Consider the following 16,183-nt stretch of genomic DNA (forward strand, 5'->3'; position numbering starts at 1 on the left):
AGTACAGCATATGGTCTCTACCACAGTCCAGTCTATTGCATATATATCGGCAAACTGCACTGAGATGTCCTCGCAAAATAAGTAGCACTGCACAGGAAAGGTGTGAATAGTGTGTTCTGTCTCTGACATGAGAGGAACCATTTCCAGTATGTATTAGTATTCATACACCTGGTACCCCCAGCACAACATGAGTGCTGACAGTAAAGGATGAAATCAGGTAGCCTAGCTAGTTTACAACACCTGTTGCTTCTACCAAGCATGGTGTCAGGATAGATGATTATATTTATTTATAGTCAGATTAGTCTTGACACTAAGCAACATCATTAATATCAATATCCTTAGAATTGCATAATTAGTGGTGTGTAGCTTCGATTCCACAGAGGCATAAAGTGACCAGGAGCAGGACAGGGCAGTAATTTATATTTATTTTCTAGATATTTCTGATTTGACAGAAGAGACTGCGTGCCTTGGTACGTTGGATCTGCCCACTGACGTACGTGACGTCGTTTTCGTCACACGTAGTCCTTCCTTCACCCATTCTGCTTGTTAGCATAGCTTAGCATAGCTTCAGCTGTTTTCGGCAGTCCAAGTGGTGGTGTATCCGTGATCTCTCTCTTTACCTGAGGACGGGCTGCATTTAAAACCTTTACAGCAACCATCGTTAACAAGTGCTGCGGCATAAAACACCGGTAGTTTCTCCTCAAAGGCGCACCGCACGTCTGGGCCATGGCCAGATCAGAACAAGTCCTACTGCTCGAACCACAACACGAACTAAAATTCAGAGGTAAGACTGAGAGGGCAGGGCCCGTCAGTTCGGGATTCAAGTACTTGACCACTGACTAGCCAGCTTTCTACTTGCTCGTGTTTTGCATGATCAACACGTATGTCATTGACGTTTGATACACCATCAAAACATATTGCGTATAATGTGCCCCTACTTTTTTGCCGTTTGGTTTCTTTGCCACATCATTGTTATTGTGAAGTATTGCGCACAAACGGCTGCTACCTATCACAGCTAGCTAATAGGCTAGCTGTCATTTTCCAAGGCTAACGTCGTTAGCTTGGTATGGCCCAGTTCTTTCCAAGACGGCAGAGCCGCCCCCATGGCCATTTCCTCAATCGATGTCAATGGGTGTTTCAGTATGCATAGCATACGAATGCTACATATGTTGGTCTCAAGGTTGACACGTATACATCCAATCTGACAACTTAATGATTTCGTGATGAAGTTAACTGTACATAGAGTTTCATATCTAGTACTTAGCAGAGCTGGTTAGGTCAGATCAGGCAAAGGGCTAGAACTCACTAAGCCAAGGCTAGCAAGATTATTAACTAGCTACACTATGCGGGTGAGTAGTCTCAAAGCTCTAGCTAGCTAAGTAGTTTTGCGGCTATCATTTCCGCGTTGAATTAGTATCATGCGATTCCTACGCTTGCTGATAATAACCCATGACATGTACAATGCACGCAGGCCAGAGGTGGAAGACTGGTTAAAACCACATTTTGGTATCATTGCAACGTACTGAACCTGTGATTCCAGAATCTCTGACGGGAAAGATTAGGTATTATACTGAACAGGAAAAAGAGATGATAATATATGTGAATTGAAGGCTCTGCAAGTTCTAATGAAGGACAAATATTGTTTATTAGTCCATGGACCCAGCCCAAAAGAACCCCCTGTGTGACACAGATGACCAAAGATATGGTGGCTTTGTGAACGTATGATTTTTGTCTTTATTTTTCCCTTTTTCTCCATTCCTCCATCCCTCCGCCCAGGCCCATTCACTGATGTAGTCACCACCACGCTGAAGTTGAGCAATCCAACAGACAGAAATGTGTGTTTTAAAGTGAAGACCACCGCGCCTCGCCGGTACTGTGTCCGGCCCAACAGCGGCATTATTGACGCAGGAACATCTATCAATGTATCTGGTGAGTAGCCACCATCCCAGGAGCATTAGATACAAATTAACCAAATGTCCAAAATCAATTTTTTTGTATTGTTGGAATTAACATTGACTAATGCAGCTGCATAACTAATAAAAAGCTATGCAGCTATTCAACATAACATTTAACCGTTGGACTATTGTACCATGGGATAATCTAGGCTATTAAATAATGGTGGTGGGGAGTCAGGTGGCTGAGCGGTTAGGGAATCGGGCTAGTAATCTGAAGGTTGCCAGTTCGATTCCCAGCTGGGACAGATGACGTTATATCCTTGGGCAAGGCACTTCACCTTACTTTCCTCGGGGGGAATGTCCCTGTACTTACTGTAAGTCGCTCTGGATAAGAGCGTCTGCTAAATGTAAATGTGGTTGAAATCATGCTTAGTTTAGGTAGATTTCCCGTAACTTGTTCTGTCTTATCTCTACAGTCATGTTGCAGCCATTTGACTATGATCCCAATGAGAAGAGCAAACACAAGTTCATGGTTCAGTCTCTGCTGGCTCCTTACGACATGACGGACATGGAGGGGGTGGTGAGTGTCCCAGCAGGAAACGAGGAGGTCTCTTCATTGTGTATACCTGATGTCAACAAGACCTTGGTTAAGATCAAGTCCCTCTGCTCTCTGTGCTCCCCAGTGGAAAGAGGCAAAGCCTGATGAGCTAATGGACTCGAAGTTGAGATGTGCTTTTGAGATGCCACTTGAAAATGACAAAACTGTAAGTTCAAAAAACAAAATATATATATTATTTTTATTTATGTTCGACCAACATCTGAGAGCTTGGAGGGTTATCAACCTCATCCGTCTGCTTCAGTCACACTCATTTATTTGCACCCTTGTCAATGCATTTTTTTTACTGTTAACTTTAAACGGCACAAAGTTGCATCAAATCCCTGTACTTGATATAATTTAATGTTTTGTGTAACACCTAGTAAAAGTATCATCTGTATAAGCAATAGCCATTAGAGATCCTAAAACAGATGTTATGCACTCTAACCTATCTTCCATAACCTTCACACCCTTACAACGATGTAATCTCCATAACGCTGTTCTGTAGATTTTTTTTTCTTTTTCTATCATTTATTTAATTTATTTTGTATTTGTTTTTATTCTCCCCCCTTATGCTCTGCATCTGCATGCCCCCCTCTCTCCACAGCATGACAGTGATAGCAACAAACTTGTGTCCCCCTCTACCCCCATAAAGTCTGAGCTGACCTCCCTGCCCAAGTCTGCCAGCGCCTCCCTGGACGATGGGGAGGTGAAGAAGATCATGGAGGAGTGTAAGAGGCTTCAGATGGAGGTCCAGCGGTTACGGGATGAGAACAAACAGATCAGGGTAAGGCTGTGGGTTGGGTCTGGTTTTAGGGCTCTCACCTACACAGTCACACCTCCCCCAATCTCTTTCCTTGGGATATGGAGCTCAGGGGTTGTTGTAGGTCAAAGGTTATTTGTGATGCACAATGCTTTGTGTTGATTGGTGGATGGGCCAAGAGCTTACCTCTGATGTGTGACTCTTCTCCTTAGGAGGATGATGGGCTGAGGAAGAGGAAGGTGACGGTCATGGCTGCTCACTCCTCTTCCTCGTCTGCGGCTGTGGCGACAGGCATGAGGGAGGAGGGGCTGAGTACCCGCATTCTGGCGCTCTGCGTGCTGTTCTTTGTGCTTGGGGTCATAATTGGCAAGCTGGCCCTGTAAACAACAACAACAACAAGGATGGGATGTCCACTTGATTTTGTTTTGTTTATTTGTTATTTGATTTGTTTACTTTTGTTTTGTTTTTGTTTTTTTAGCATAAGGCAATATCACATGGGTTTCTTCGCGTAGTGGGGAGTATTTAACGTAATGACGAAAATAATTCAACAAATGAAGGTTATCTAAACTAAGTCGTGTAAAAGTATAACAACCAACGTCTTCACAGGTCTTGCCTTCTGATCACTCTGATGTTCTCTTTCTCCGTCCCTGCCTCCAATCCTCCATCCCTTCATCCCTCCCTCCGTCATTCCTCCTTGCACAGAAACAGAGCGTGGTAAAGGGGGAGGCTAGTGTACTATGTGTCCTATTATGATAACGTGTCAATGGTTATAATGTGCACCAGTGAAGCCAAGGCTTTTTCCTACTGAAGAACCGATGTGATTGAAGATAATGATGAAGTTGGTCTAATGCTGCGAGAATGTTTTAATCACTGTTCTTTTTTAAAGGCAAAAGGTGTGTGTGTGTGTGTGTGTCTGTGCGTGCGTGTGTGTGGCTGAGTTTTAGCATGAGGGGTGAGACAACACGGCAAGTCTGTCACCCCGCCGGTTCCTGTGTAAAACACAAACATGGCGTTTGGACTTCACTGAAAATAAAACTAATCATGACTATCATGTTTGATCCCACCAATACAAAAGGCTGCTTTCTAAAAGGTCTACTAATTGTGTTAATCATATTTGCAGTTGCTGTGAAACCTATTATGCGAACAGTTTCCCCTGTTGCAGTGAGCTCGTTATTCAAACACGTGAAAGCTTTGTTTCTAAGTATGCTGGATGGGTCCAGACTGAGGTCTCAACAGGAGAGAACTGACAGGTTGTCATGCCCATAGGCTGATGTTGGGTCACTCGATGTATGTGACCTCTGGAGGTTGATAGTACGGGGTGGGTAAGATCGCACACCAAGCTCGAGGCAGCTTCTTTATGAAACAGGGATGCTCTCTGTTCTTGAGACAGCAGTGTAGTGTACCTCAGAAGACAGCACAGTAGGTCTCACCTGTGGATGTCTCGCTCTGTACAAATGGATCCAATGGTGAGACACTAAACAGGTTAAGTATAAAGTCTATTGTAGAGCTGGGTGTCTCAACACTGCCCATCCTAACATCATAGGGGTCTTGCTTTAGTTACTTTTTTTTTTTTTTTACTGTCATATAGCCCACAGTTGTGTTGTAGTTCATTTCAAATCAATGCTCTGTACTCTGGTAGACAGATTTCACTGTGCTATGTTGAGCATGGACACCAACCCTAGACTAACATTATTTCCTTTCTTTCCAAAACTATCTTTTCATAAGGGACCATCTCACGTCAGGGTTGATGTTCTCTAAATTGGTTGATTATTTTGAGCTTGATTTGATTGGTCATGGTTATCAGGACGTCCCCTCTCCTGCCAGTCAGCCTATCATGTCAGGATGTCTCATGGCTGCCTGGGGGTGTCAGGAGAGGAGGGAGCTGTGAACACTACATAGAAAAGAAACTTGCATCAGAGCTTCAGATGTCAGAAATGACCATTACACAAAATGTAACCACAATGATTGGATACTGTTTTGTATGTACATAAATAATAAACATGTAAAGAATTAAATATAAATGGGCAACATTATTATACTAACATCAGTAGTCAATGGTGTGATGAACAATGCAACCATAATGGATCATGTAGCATCACAAATAAATTAAAATGCATAAATCCCCGAAACTGTTTGTCCTTTGTTCCATGTTTGTTGACTGACTGCCAGGAGTGTCATGCAGAGAGAGAATGTCTGTCAGGCTTGTTTGACGGTGGATGTCAAAAGTGTGATCTTAATTGGTCAGATTCACATTCTTACCTGCCTAATTAGCTGGACGAGAGAAGGAGGGTTGATGGAAAAATTCATGATAAAAGTTCGTCATGGTTATGTTATGTGGACTGTCCTCAAAGTCAGTCCATTGCGGATGCCTAGTTTATTATTTAAGTAATTTTACCGGCTGTGCGTGTAATCGTTAAATGATTGCAGATACATGACCAAAGTTTAAAATCCCATGCCTGCAATAATTTAATAAATAGGCTACAGTAAATGGAAAGACACACTGCAATTTCTCAGATTAACGAACGAATGAAGTAAAAATTGAAAAGGTCAACTTCTGCACGAGTAAGCTCAACCTTTAAAGCTATTAGTAACAGTCAAAGTTCCTTGCTTTCTTGATTGCTGAATTTAACAATAATTTCCTCCGGGATTAATAAAGTGAATAGAGTTCAGTAACCAACCAGCCGAATACCCCGGCGCGGTTAGTGTATGACAAACAGAGCTTAATAACCTCTAGTATATACTTCTTTACACCAGTAGCTGGAGTCAGAGCACCACTGACCAACACCCAAATCGTATTGGGAGGAAACCACCCCAGATACTGTATTACGTCATTGGGCCTTATCAGGAAGTGAGAAATATCAACAATTCGGGTCTGGGCGAACTGTCACCGTTGCCTGCTGTAGCTAGCTAAAGACCATTTCACGGTTTTATAGATAGTTTTCTATATATTTTGAGATTTATTATCTCTATAATGTCTTTGTTTGGGAAGCTGTTCGGCAGTGGTGGTAAAGGTGGCAAGGGCCCGAGTCCTCAAGAAGCGATCCAGAAGCTCCGAGAGACAGAGGATATGCTAACCAAGAAACAAGAATTTTTAGAGAAGAAAATCGATCAGGAGCTTATAACCGCAAAGAAAAACGGCACTAAAAACAAACGAGGTGAGTTGTTTAATCACAATCAGAACACGCGTTTTATTTTGATGCAGCTGAGCCTTTAATCGGAAGTCCTACCAGTGTCTAGTCTTGCTAACGTAATGTAGGGTGTTTGTCACTGAGCTACCACCATGGTGACATGTTATGTTTCCAAACCCCGGCTCGCCTTATTTCAAGTGGGTGCTGCTACCAACACGCTAATGAAGTGCACCACCCCTGTCTTCGGGCTCGAACCACTGTCCCAACCGGTAGTATTGGGGTTCAGACTTGAGATAGGATAAAGTTCCCAAGCTATTTAGCAACTTTAAAGTTTAGTCAACTTATTGCCAGTGTAAGCCGTAATTCACACAGTCATCATGATAATGATCTACCGTGCTCATTCGCCGTTATTGTAGGTAGTGCTAGCTAGCTGGTCAGTCTACTGTCGTCTCAGGGTAAGGACTCTCTGATCATGGAGGTTCACTGGTGACTGAAGAAGTCCAGGGTTTTACATAACATACAATCGTATCCTGTATCTTAACAGACTCCTACCCCTCCCCTCTCATACAGGTTGACTTTGGTCGAAAGATAAGGATCAATGACTTTTGCATTTCAAAAGTTGCGTATCAAGTTTTACATTCAAGTTTACCCCAACATACTGCACAAACAATTTCAGTCGTGCACCTAGCCAAGCACATAGTATGTAGAATGTATAGAATGAAGATACATAAAACACATAATACATAGAAAGATAATATCCTTGTGAAATTATCCTATAATCCTATATATATATATAATACCTACCTACTATAATACTCTACCTTATAAATCCACATCCCCCACAACCTTTTGCCCCCTTCATCTTCCTCAGCTGCTCTGCAGGCCTTGAAAAGGAAGAAGCGTTATGAGAAGCAGCTGGCTCAGATTGACGGCACTCTATCCACCATTGAGTTCCAGAGGGAGGCACTAGAGAATGCCAACACCAACACAGAGGTGCTGAAGAACATGGGCTTTGCTGCCAAGGCCATGAAATCTGCTCACGAGAACATGTAAGCCTCCTCTGGCCTGGGCATGTTGGGGAAATGAAATGGAGAAATAGATGAAAATAGATACAAATTCTACTTTGTCTTCACATAAATAAAAATGTAAAAAAGTCTAGTGTTAGATATGTTTGTACATTAGCTGTTATGTTTTGAGGATTGAGTGACTTGGTTGTTGCAGGGACATAGACAAGGTGGATGACCTGATGCAGGACATCACAGAGCAGCAGGAGCTGGCCCAAGAGATATCAGACGCCATCTCTAAACCTGTGGGCTTCGGGGAGGAGTTTGATGAGGTAGGCATAGAACTACACCTTCCATAAAAGCCTTGTCGGATGTGTGAGGAGAACCGACACAGCTTTCCTTTCGTGCTTAATCGAGTAGCAGACACGTACAGCTGTTTTAGTGCCTCTGTATCCCCGTTACAGGATGAGCTTCTGGCAGAGCTTGATGAGCTTGAGCAGGAGGAACTGGACAAGAACCTGCTGGAGATTGGAGGAACAGATAATGTTCCTCTACCCAACGTGCCTTCCACTTCACTCCCCTCCAGACCTGGTAGGTCCTCGACTGTCGGTTTTGCTAGTAAAGTTGTCGATACAGGAATGTAATTTATAAATGCATCATGTAAGTATAGCTCTCGCTCACTCTTGAACCGGAAAAGGGTCATTTTCATCCTTTAACTCTGGGTTTTGTCTACAGTAACACAAATGTCACAGCAAAAATACACAATGCATGTATGTATATATTATATTAGGGTTTTCTGTCAGGTAGTTTACAACTGGTTTGTTTCTGTGGTTGTTGTTCAGCCAAAAAGGTGGAGGAGGATGAAGATGACATGGAGGACCTGCAGCGCTGGGCCATGGAGGCCATGTAACTGCAGCACTCCCACCGCCTGCATCATAGACGAAAACAGAAAACAAAGGACTTATGGAATATCGCATTTAGTAGTTTTATGTCCAAGGAGAGCTGATCACTTTCTGAAAAACACTACATTATGGCATACAATGCTGTAGATTATATTCCCAGCCCCAAATCTGAAACTAGGTACCATGTCCGTCTCTGTAGACGCACTCAGGGGGATGTGTCAAAGCTACGAATCAGTTGTCTTGACAATTTCTCCCACTCTACCAAACATTCGAACACGGGTAAGGATATCCAACCAGCTGTGTGCTTGGCGACAGTTATTGTAATGTCACTGAATTGAATAAGTGTTGTGGTATTGACATCACTGACAAACAGCAAAGGCAAAAGAAGCTAATCCCAGAGTGGGTCTCTTTTCAACAGAAACATATTTAGTGTGTGTGTGTGGATGGGTGTGTGGTTAGTTGGACGGTTTTATTATTCCTACTTTTTGTTTGTGATCTACTCCTGAGATAGGAATTCAGTTGGGCATGTTATCATGGCATTGTTCTGAAGTGTCCAGGATTCTCGTCCTGAAATGTTGTACTACTTTGAACTTTTTTGTTTTTCCCACCTCCTAAACATCCCCCTCCACCTCTGGTCCTGGTTATCTGGTGTATATATCTAAATCTATTTTTGCTGTTGGGCCCAGAAGGCTCTCCATGTTGTGCATCAGCATGCAACAATGAAAGACCATAACTCTCCACCGCACGGCAACAGACATTAACTTCACCAGTCCTGTTATCTGGGTCTTTTATGAACTTTTTTTATTTTATTGTATGATGTTGAAGAAGATGTCATCTTAGCTTAATTAAAAAAAAAGAAAAGATGGTTTATTAAATTAGATGAGAACTGATAACAGCTTTTTGGATTTGAGGATGACAGTTTAGTTTTTCCAAACACAATGTACATTTTTTACATAGAAAATAAATATGTAACACAATGACAATGGCATGTTTAAATTTCTCTGTTTATTTATCCAGATGGATTTTGTCCAGGAAAATCATCAGTTTTTGGATTATTTTCCCATGGAGGAAGTTGTTTTCCTTGTGTAAGGTCTCCACATAATATAATTATGTGAATTCAAAGTTCATAATAAAATAAACAGAACTGTTAGTTAGTCTATATTTACTCATCATTATTACAAATTTATTTTCTGTTATAGTTTTATATCCATGTGTCAAATTGCACCGTCGTTTTACCTAGGAATACGATTCTGTAGATATTAGGTGTGTTCGACTTCATCGAACATCGGCTACGATCGGATATGTCGCCTCCGACCGGAGAATAGGTGCCTTCGACTTCATGTCAGCCGGGCTGCAGGCGACGCCGGCGCTACATGAAGTCGAATGCACCTATTCTCTGGTCGTAGCGGATCGTAGCCGAGCCGACCGAGACGCGTCCCAGGCGTGTGTCCCAGGCGTGAAGCTGCACACGACTGATAATTGATAATAAGTAATAAGTAGGCTGTTAGTCATTTAAAAAAGGGGCATGTTCATTTATGAGGGGTTGTGTGGAACGTGTTCCAAAAAGTTTACGCTAGTTATTTTTTAACAATTGGTGTTTTGAATGCACCCCAGCTGCACAAGCAGCAAAAATGTCGCAAAGAATTGACGTGAGGGAATTACTTGGCGCATGCGCATTGGAAAACCCAGCGCTGATGCAAGACATTTGAGCGTCGCTTGCTTGCTGGAGAAACTGACCAGCGGATACAAACTTTTCAGGAGCTATAAATATACAGCAAACATGTCAGGAGACGAGGTAACTATCACGTTTTATCCGCCGACATCTTAACTCTATTTTATGAGGGAGTCTAAGGAAATGACACTACATACTAGGGGTGATCGTTGAGAATGAGCGACTTTGGGCCTCACATAGACCGCCAAGGCTTCTCCTGTAGCTAGGCTACTACTAGCTAGCTTCGACATCATTTCCAACACATGGTGATTGCATGCTCAGCTAATATGCTAACGTTAGCTGGCTGGAACAATGTAGGTTGCGAGATAGCCAGCTTGAAAACATATTAAACTTACCAAATGTTTTGCAATGTGGGGGAATGTATGTTACAAATAATCTAATTGAGTATGTCTAATGAGCAATGTAATATACACCATATTGAGTGCTCTGTCAGATAGCTAACATTATTTTTCCGGTCTTTTGTGAGGAGTGGCATCAAATAACTGACTGGCTTACATCGATATGTGCAGTATTTATCTGCCAGTGTGTGTCCATTCAGAGATGAGGCGATCAGATCCCAAAATAATTTGTTGTGCCATCTGGGCGTCGGTTTTAAGATGTATCGACGCAGTCACACTAAACCTTTTTAAAATGAGCCAGTCACTATTACTAGTTGTCTAGATAACCAGTTCTGGCCATCATCTAAATCAATCATGTTGTCAGTTACATTTAGTTCTAACAATCTTTAGCGCTCGATTCAAACACCCTTTTCTCCAATATTCCTCAGATGATTTTCGACCCCAACATGAGTAAGAAAAAGAAGAAGAAGAAGAAGCCTTTCATGCTGGAGGAGGAAGGAGGAGACGGACAGGGGGAGGAGCCCCAGCAGGTGGAGGCCAAGGAGGTTGAGCCTGATGGTGGGGATGACAGGGAGCTGGACCTGGACGAGGATGACAGCAGGAAGAAAGGTAAGGATTCATCCCAAAACAGGGTTTGACCTCACAGGTTCTTGGGCGTGGTCCCAATTTCACCCCTTCTAAAGTAAGGTAAGGAGGGGTCTCAAACCTCTGCCGAAGCTTCCCCCATTTAATAAACTATCCTAAATATTCTTAGGCTCCATTCTTTACAAAACAGTCCCATATAACCTCTAATTTTAAGTATTTTGTTGAGAAGTATGAATAAGTATAAAAGCATTTAGTCTCATGCCATGTGTGCTGTACAGTATTAGTGTGCCATTTAGTCAGCTCTGATTTTATACCAACAAGTAAGTAATGGTGTGTTACACTTTGTTTCTCAGAGCAATCAGATGACCTAGATGATCTGAACTTCTTCAATCAGAAGAAGAAGAAAAAGAAGCCGAAGAAGGTGTTTGAAAACGACATTGAGGAAGGGGTCAAGGTCAGTGGTTCTCTTGGTTGTATACCATATGGGGTTTGATGGCTGAGCGGTTAGGAAGACGGGCTATTAATCACAAGGTTGTTGGTTTGATTCCCGGCTGTGCCAAATGACGTTGTGTCCTTGGGCCAGGCATTTCACCCTACTTGCCTCGGGGAGAATGTCCCTGTACTTATTGTAAGTCGCTCTGGATGAGAGCGATGACTAAATGTTAGGGGTGTAAAGAAACTCAGCTCACAATACAATACGTATCATGATACTGGGTGTATGATACAATACGTATCACAATATTTTGAACAACATTTTAAATGAAACCGAAATTCAACAAACAGATTATTTTCCAAAACAAACTATTTTCAAGAATTTTCTTTGTTGTACTCAGTTCAACCTATTTCTGTGAATGCAGTGAACGCACGCGTGGCACAGGTTCAGAGTAGGTCGCGCCCTGATAGCTCAACTAATAGGATCAAACGGACGTCATATTGTAAAAATCTTGCCATAACTCTACAATACATATTGTTACATTTATGTATTGGGATATATTGTTCCACAACATATTGTTACACCCCTACTAAATGTAAATGTATATGTATGATTGTGTAATGGGCATGTGTACACAGACACTCAAGACAATTCCGAGTGGGATGATCACACGCTTCAACTGCTTCTCATGACTCACAATGTTGTAGTCCTATGTGTAGTTGTACTTGTGCTCACTTTTTAAAATATGATTGAAACCTCTTATCCTCTCTCTCTCTTGTTCTCTCTTCCTCTCCTGTGATACCTCCAGGAGTTGAAGATTGAGGGTGAGCAGACAGAGGTTATGGAGGAGGATGACTTGGACCTGATGCTGCCGGCCAAGAAGAAGAAGCCTAAGAAGGTCGACTTCCAGGAGGAGGGAGAGGACCTGGAAAAAGACGACGGTATGGATAACCCTAGACGTCTTGCTTATAACCTTTTGGCCTCTGCATAAGTAGAGCTTCCTTTTTAGATAGCTGTGGCTTGATAACTTCACTCCTATCTCCAGAGGACTGCACCTGTCCCTGTAACCTCACAGGGACATCACATTTGCATTCCATGCCAAGTCAAATTCCAGGTTGAAAGTTGTGATCTGGAAAATGTGCGTTATCATTTTCAAAAATCTGTTTGGGATTCGAAAAAGGAAAAAGCCCTTTAGACAAAACTCATGTGGTTTGCTTTGATGTAACAAGCCTATGTAAACTATATTTCTGTGCACGTGGAGGACTGTAAGAGCTCAGGTAACTGAGAGGCAGAATGGTTTCATGTAGTGTTGTCACTGCACCAACATTTCAGTAGTTGGTACCAATACCAGTGACATTTCACGATACTCAATACAATTTTTGATACCAAAACTAAAATGGGTTACTGAACAACTCATTTGTTGACAGTAACAGTCACCTACAATATCTAAGGCTGTAGCTTACTTATGACAACACAGGGTTTCCCACAGAAAATGGGTTAGTTAAGGTGGTAAGGTTTGCTGTCAGAGCAGGGGCGTTCTGCAGAGAAGGGAGACCGGCGTTGGTCATGGTTTGGACTGGAAGGGAGAAAACAGGCGGATAGCACTATTAAAAAAACGTAGTTACGTAGTTAAGGTGGTAGGCGTGTGTTGCTTGGGTGGCTGCCTTAACTGAAAAGTTCTGCGGGAAACTCTGACAACAGATAATTAATACAATCCCAATGCATGTAGGCCTAAAAGGCAAAAAATGTGTAGACATTAAGCAAACTCAGCAGATGACTTGGAGATCATTGTCATCAAAAATATAAATCTTCACTTAAACAAAATCTTTAAGAAGCAGAAAGAGTGGATTCAACACGTTTCATGGGGATCAACATTTTTTGGTTGCACTTCAAGCACAAAACATAAATATACATCCCAAACTCCAAAACACAAATTTTGCCAAATTGTCATCTAAAAGCTTTTGTAAAAATGTTATCCTTGTGGTGCCCTCTCATGTTGTACGCCCCAGTTTTAGTTATTGCATTTGCAGTATGCTGCAAACCATAAAGGACATTAACGGTATTTACCGGGTAGACCCAGTTACCCAGGTACCAGTTACTACCGTAACTTCAGATATTCTGGTATTGTACCATTTTCTTTGGGTACCGGAGTACCGTTTTTTGTGACGACACTAGTTTCTTGTATCTCTTTTGTGGCATGCCAATGCAGCATTCACTAATACCATCGTTGCTGTTTAGCTCTGGAAGATGAGGAGGGGAAGAACAATGATGGCATCTCCTTCAGCTCACAGAGCGGGCCGGCATGGGCGGGGACAGAGAGAGACTACACGTATGACGAGGTAGGCTTGTCTCTTCCATTCACAAGATCAGTCATTCATCCTTGCTATTAAGTGCCATCCACAAAGTAGCCAGTGGTGTATTAGGATGTGCTTTTGGTCACATTAATCTGTAACAAAGAAAGGTAAACCTGTAGTGACATAGACAAGTCAGTTATAATCTCCTAATCTTCGTCAACCATAATCTTGCATCCGTAGCTGTTAAACCGGGTCTTCAACATCATGCGTGAGAAGAACCCAGACATGGTTGCTGGGGAGAAGAGGAAATTTGTGATGAAGCCACCCCAGGTGGTTAGAGTGGGCACCAAGAAGACCTCCTTTGTCAACTTTACTGACATCTGCAAACTGTGAGACTCCATCATCACTTACTCATGTCTCTAAGTACACTCGCTGTCCCATGTAGTATTTTTCCCCCCGTGTTTTCATTCAGTGGATATCATTCACTATTGTAAGAGAGCCTGTGTATAAATACTGCAATGCAGGTATAATGGTATGCCTGTTTGAAGAAGTAAGGTAAATTTGAGTGCGTTTTCAACTGCTGTCTCATGTTCTTGGTTTTAGGTTGCATCGTCAGCCCAAACATCTCCTCGCCTTTCTATTGGCTGAGCTGGGAACAAGGTAAAATGTTTTCTCTTCTCGTGCTTGCTAATCATTCCATTCTGTATTCAGGATATTACTACTAGGGATGCACCAACATGGATATTTTGGCCGATACCAATAACTCTATTATATTTGGATGCCGACAACCGATACATGCCGATAAATACAAAGTCTGAGTCTGTTCACAAAAACTAAAGGAAAACAAATACAGTTGACCACTGCTTTTATAAAAACCTTAACTGCATAAATCATCTAGATTTTTCTTCTACTAAAATGATCATGTTTCTTAAATTTCACCCAAAAATAAGTGGTTAACTGAAACTGAACGTTCATCGGCCAATAGCATAAGGCGGTGATATATTGTGCATCCCTAATTTCTACGATTATTTGGGTTAATCAATCAGTATAAAATGTTTGCTCAACTTCTCTTACAGTGGCTCCATAGATGGAAATAACCAGCTTGTGATCAAAGGAAGATTTCAACAGAAACAGATTGAAAATGTCTTGAGAAGATATATCAGTAAGTCGAGAATAGATTATTCCTTTGCGGCAACATCTGTCTTTCTCTCTGACTGCTCGCCAGTCTCAGCCCCTTCCATTGCATCGGGACCTCACCCATCTCTCTGTCTCATCTCTGCAGAGGAGTATGTGACGTGCCACACCTGCCGGTCCCCAGACACCATCCTCCAGAAGGACACGCGTCTCTACTTCCTGCAGTGTGAGACCTGCCACTCCCGCTGCTCTGTGGCCAGCATCAAGACTGGCTTCCAGGCTGTCACCGGCAAGAGGGCCCAGCTCCGCGCCAAGGCCAACTAGAGGCCCCTTTAACTGGGCCTGCTACCTGCTTTCACCCTTAGCCCTGGGGCCTGGGGCAGGATGAAGGCCCCCCTTGATAATTGGACTGTCCTATTATTGGACAGTGAGGGTTTGGTAGTGCTGCGATGTGCCCCCTCCCCCCTCCCCATCCACCCAGTACGTGAGAAGAAGAGTGTAAAGCTGTGTGCCTACTGGTTTAAAGGTTTCTGAGGCTGAAAGGAGCTGTTAATGGATGCATCAGTCCCACAAACACCCCACCATCGCTAACCTTTTTTTCCCCCAGTTGCTGTGATTTCCGGAGGAAGAAAAGAAAAACTTCTTTTTACAAGTTACACTTGACATGATATAGCTTGAAACTTCCTCCCTATTCTGTTTTTCATGGTGTGAATGAATGCATCCCACATGTCTTACCAACGATATAAAAACACTTAGACACGTGACAAGATAATTATGGTGTTGTGCGAAACGATGAGTTAGCATGTACCCAGAGTGCAGAGGAGTAGTACTACTATTACAGCCAACTGTACATTGCATACTATGCCCTACATCCTAAGTACTCATTGAGATTGTCCAGGTTTGATCCCTACATGTGTACAGGTTGTTCTTGGATCTTGGTGTGGTACAGTGTCTTGTTCAGCAGCCTCTGTTATATTTACCTCCTTATTGCTGTAGAGCAAAAGGGGGGTAAGTGCTACCTTCGCAGAAAATTGTCAGGTTTGGGGAGTGCGAGTACAAGACAACATATGGGGATTTGGTCTAGTGTGTGAGGACTGAACATTCTACTGATAACTGTATTTTATGGCATTGACAGGAATTTCTTTTTGAGTAAGCATACTTCTGACATTGCGCCTCATGTCATACAAAGGTATCATTTATTTCCATTTCAGTTGTAGTAGACAAGAGTATGATCTGGCAAATGGAAATTAAATCATTTGTCCAATAAAAGATGAAGGAACTCCCTTTCGAAATGTTTTGAAACTGGTTTTTACACAAATAAAAGATTAGACTCTCACCGCTGGCTTTTGTTATGGACGTTGTGGCCTTTTATTCTTTTGA

The 16,183-nt window shown here is 42.4% G+C and overlaps 3 protein-coding genes across 4 annotated transcripts; all 3 read left to right on the forward strand.

The window, feature by feature from the left end:
- The first annotated feature begins 511 nt into the window (after positions 1–511).
- LOC146250848 (vesicle-associated membrane protein-associated protein B-like) lies at positions 512–5,291 on the forward strand. 2 transcript variants are annotated; one of them, XM_084679376.1, is made up of 6 exons: positions 512–784; positions 1,777–1,929; positions 2,372–2,475; positions 2,579–2,659; positions 3,098–3,277; positions 3,466–5,291. In XM_084679376.1, the coding sequence occupies exons 1-6, from the start codon at positions 727–729 to the stop codon at positions 3,634–3,636; spliced, it is 747 nt and encodes a 248-aa protein (XP_084535502.1). In that variant the 5' UTR covers positions 512–726; the 3' UTR covers positions 3,637–5,291. The 2 variants fall into 2 exon arrangements, with proteins under 2 accessions (XP_084535502.1, XP_084535503.1); XM_084679377.1 differs by having other exon boundaries at positions 3,146–3,277.
- A 733-nt stretch (positions 5,292–6,024) lies between these two features.
- On the forward strand, positions 6,025–9,441 carry LOC146250849 (charged multivesicular body protein 4b-like). Its single transcript, XM_084681158.1, has 5 exons — positions 6,025–6,408; positions 7,253–7,430; positions 7,603–7,717; positions 7,850–7,976; positions 8,228–9,441. Exons 1-5 carry the CDS (start codon positions 6,225–6,227, stop codon positions 8,293–8,295), a joined length of 672 nt encoding a protein of 223 aa, XP_084537284.1. The 5' UTR covers positions 6,025–6,224; the 3' UTR covers positions 8,296–9,441.
- A 485-nt stretch (positions 9,442–9,926) lies between these two features.
- Positions 9,927–16,139, forward strand: eif2s2 (eukaryotic translation initiation factor 2, subunit 2 beta). The gene is made up of 9 exons (XM_084679889.1): positions 9,927–10,082; positions 10,786–10,966; positions 11,296–11,396; positions 12,184–12,316; positions 13,614–13,714; positions 13,910–14,058; positions 14,273–14,329; positions 14,746–14,831; positions 14,952–16,139. Exons 1-9 carry the CDS (start codon positions 9,957–9,959, stop codon positions 15,125–15,127), a joined length of 1,110 nt encoding a protein of 369 aa, XP_084536015.1. The 5' UTR covers positions 9,927–9,956; the 3' UTR covers positions 15,128–16,139.
- Positions 16,140–16,183: the final 44 nt, after the last annotated feature.

The sequence above is a fragment of the Hypomesus nipponensis genome, chromosome 18, assembly GCF_054491055.1.
Source record: "Hypomesus nipponensis isolate SF chromosome 18, ASM5449105v1, whole genome shotgun sequence".
In the NCBI taxonomy this organism is placed as follows: Eukaryota; Metazoa; Chordata; class Actinopteri; order Osmeriformes; family Osmeridae; genus Hypomesus; species Hypomesus nipponensis.

What these genes read in the sequence shown, in the direction of transcription:
- LOC146250848 (XM_084679376.1), top strand. Translation starts at nt 727, where the DNA reads ATGGCCAGATCAGAACAAGTCCTACTGCTCGAACCACAACACGAACTA. An exon ending in AACATCTATCAATGTATCTG is followed by an intron (nt 1,930 to 2,371) that starts GTGAGTAGCCAC and finishes TTATCTCTACAG; the next exon opens with TCATGTTGCAGCCATTTGAC. An exon ending in ATGAGAACAAACAGATCAGG is followed by an intron (nt 3,278 to 3,465) that starts GTAAGGCTGTGG and finishes TCTTCTCCTTAG; the next exon opens with GAGGATGATGGGCTGAGGAA.
- LOC146250849 (XM_084681158.1), top strand. Translation starts at nt 6,225, where the DNA reads ATGTCTTTGTTTGGGAAGCTGTTCGGCAGTGGTGGTAAAGGTGGCAAG. An exon ending in AAATCTGCTCACGAGAACAT is followed by an intron (nt 7,431 to 7,602) that starts GTAAGCCTCCTC and finishes TGGTTGTTGCAG; the next exon opens with GGACATAGACAAGGTGGATG. An exon ending in TCGGGGAGGAGTTTGATGAG is followed by an intron (nt 7,718 to 7,849) that starts GTAGGCATAGAA and finishes TCCCCGTTACAG; the next exon opens with GATGAGCTTCTGGCAGAGCT.
- eif2s2 (XM_084679889.1), top strand. Translation starts at nt 9,957, where the DNA reads ATGCGCATTGGAAAACCCAGCGCTGATGCAAGACATTTGAGCGTCGCT. An exon ending in TTGGCTGAGCTGGGAACAAG is followed by an intron (nt 14,330 to 14,745) that starts GTAAAATGTTTT and finishes CTTCTCTTACAG; the next exon opens with TGGCTCCATAGATGGAAATA. An exon ending in TGTCTTGAGAAGATATATCA is followed by an intron (nt 14,832 to 14,951) that starts GTAAGTCGAGAA and finishes TCATCTCTGCAG; the next exon opens with AGGAGTATGTGACGTGCCAC.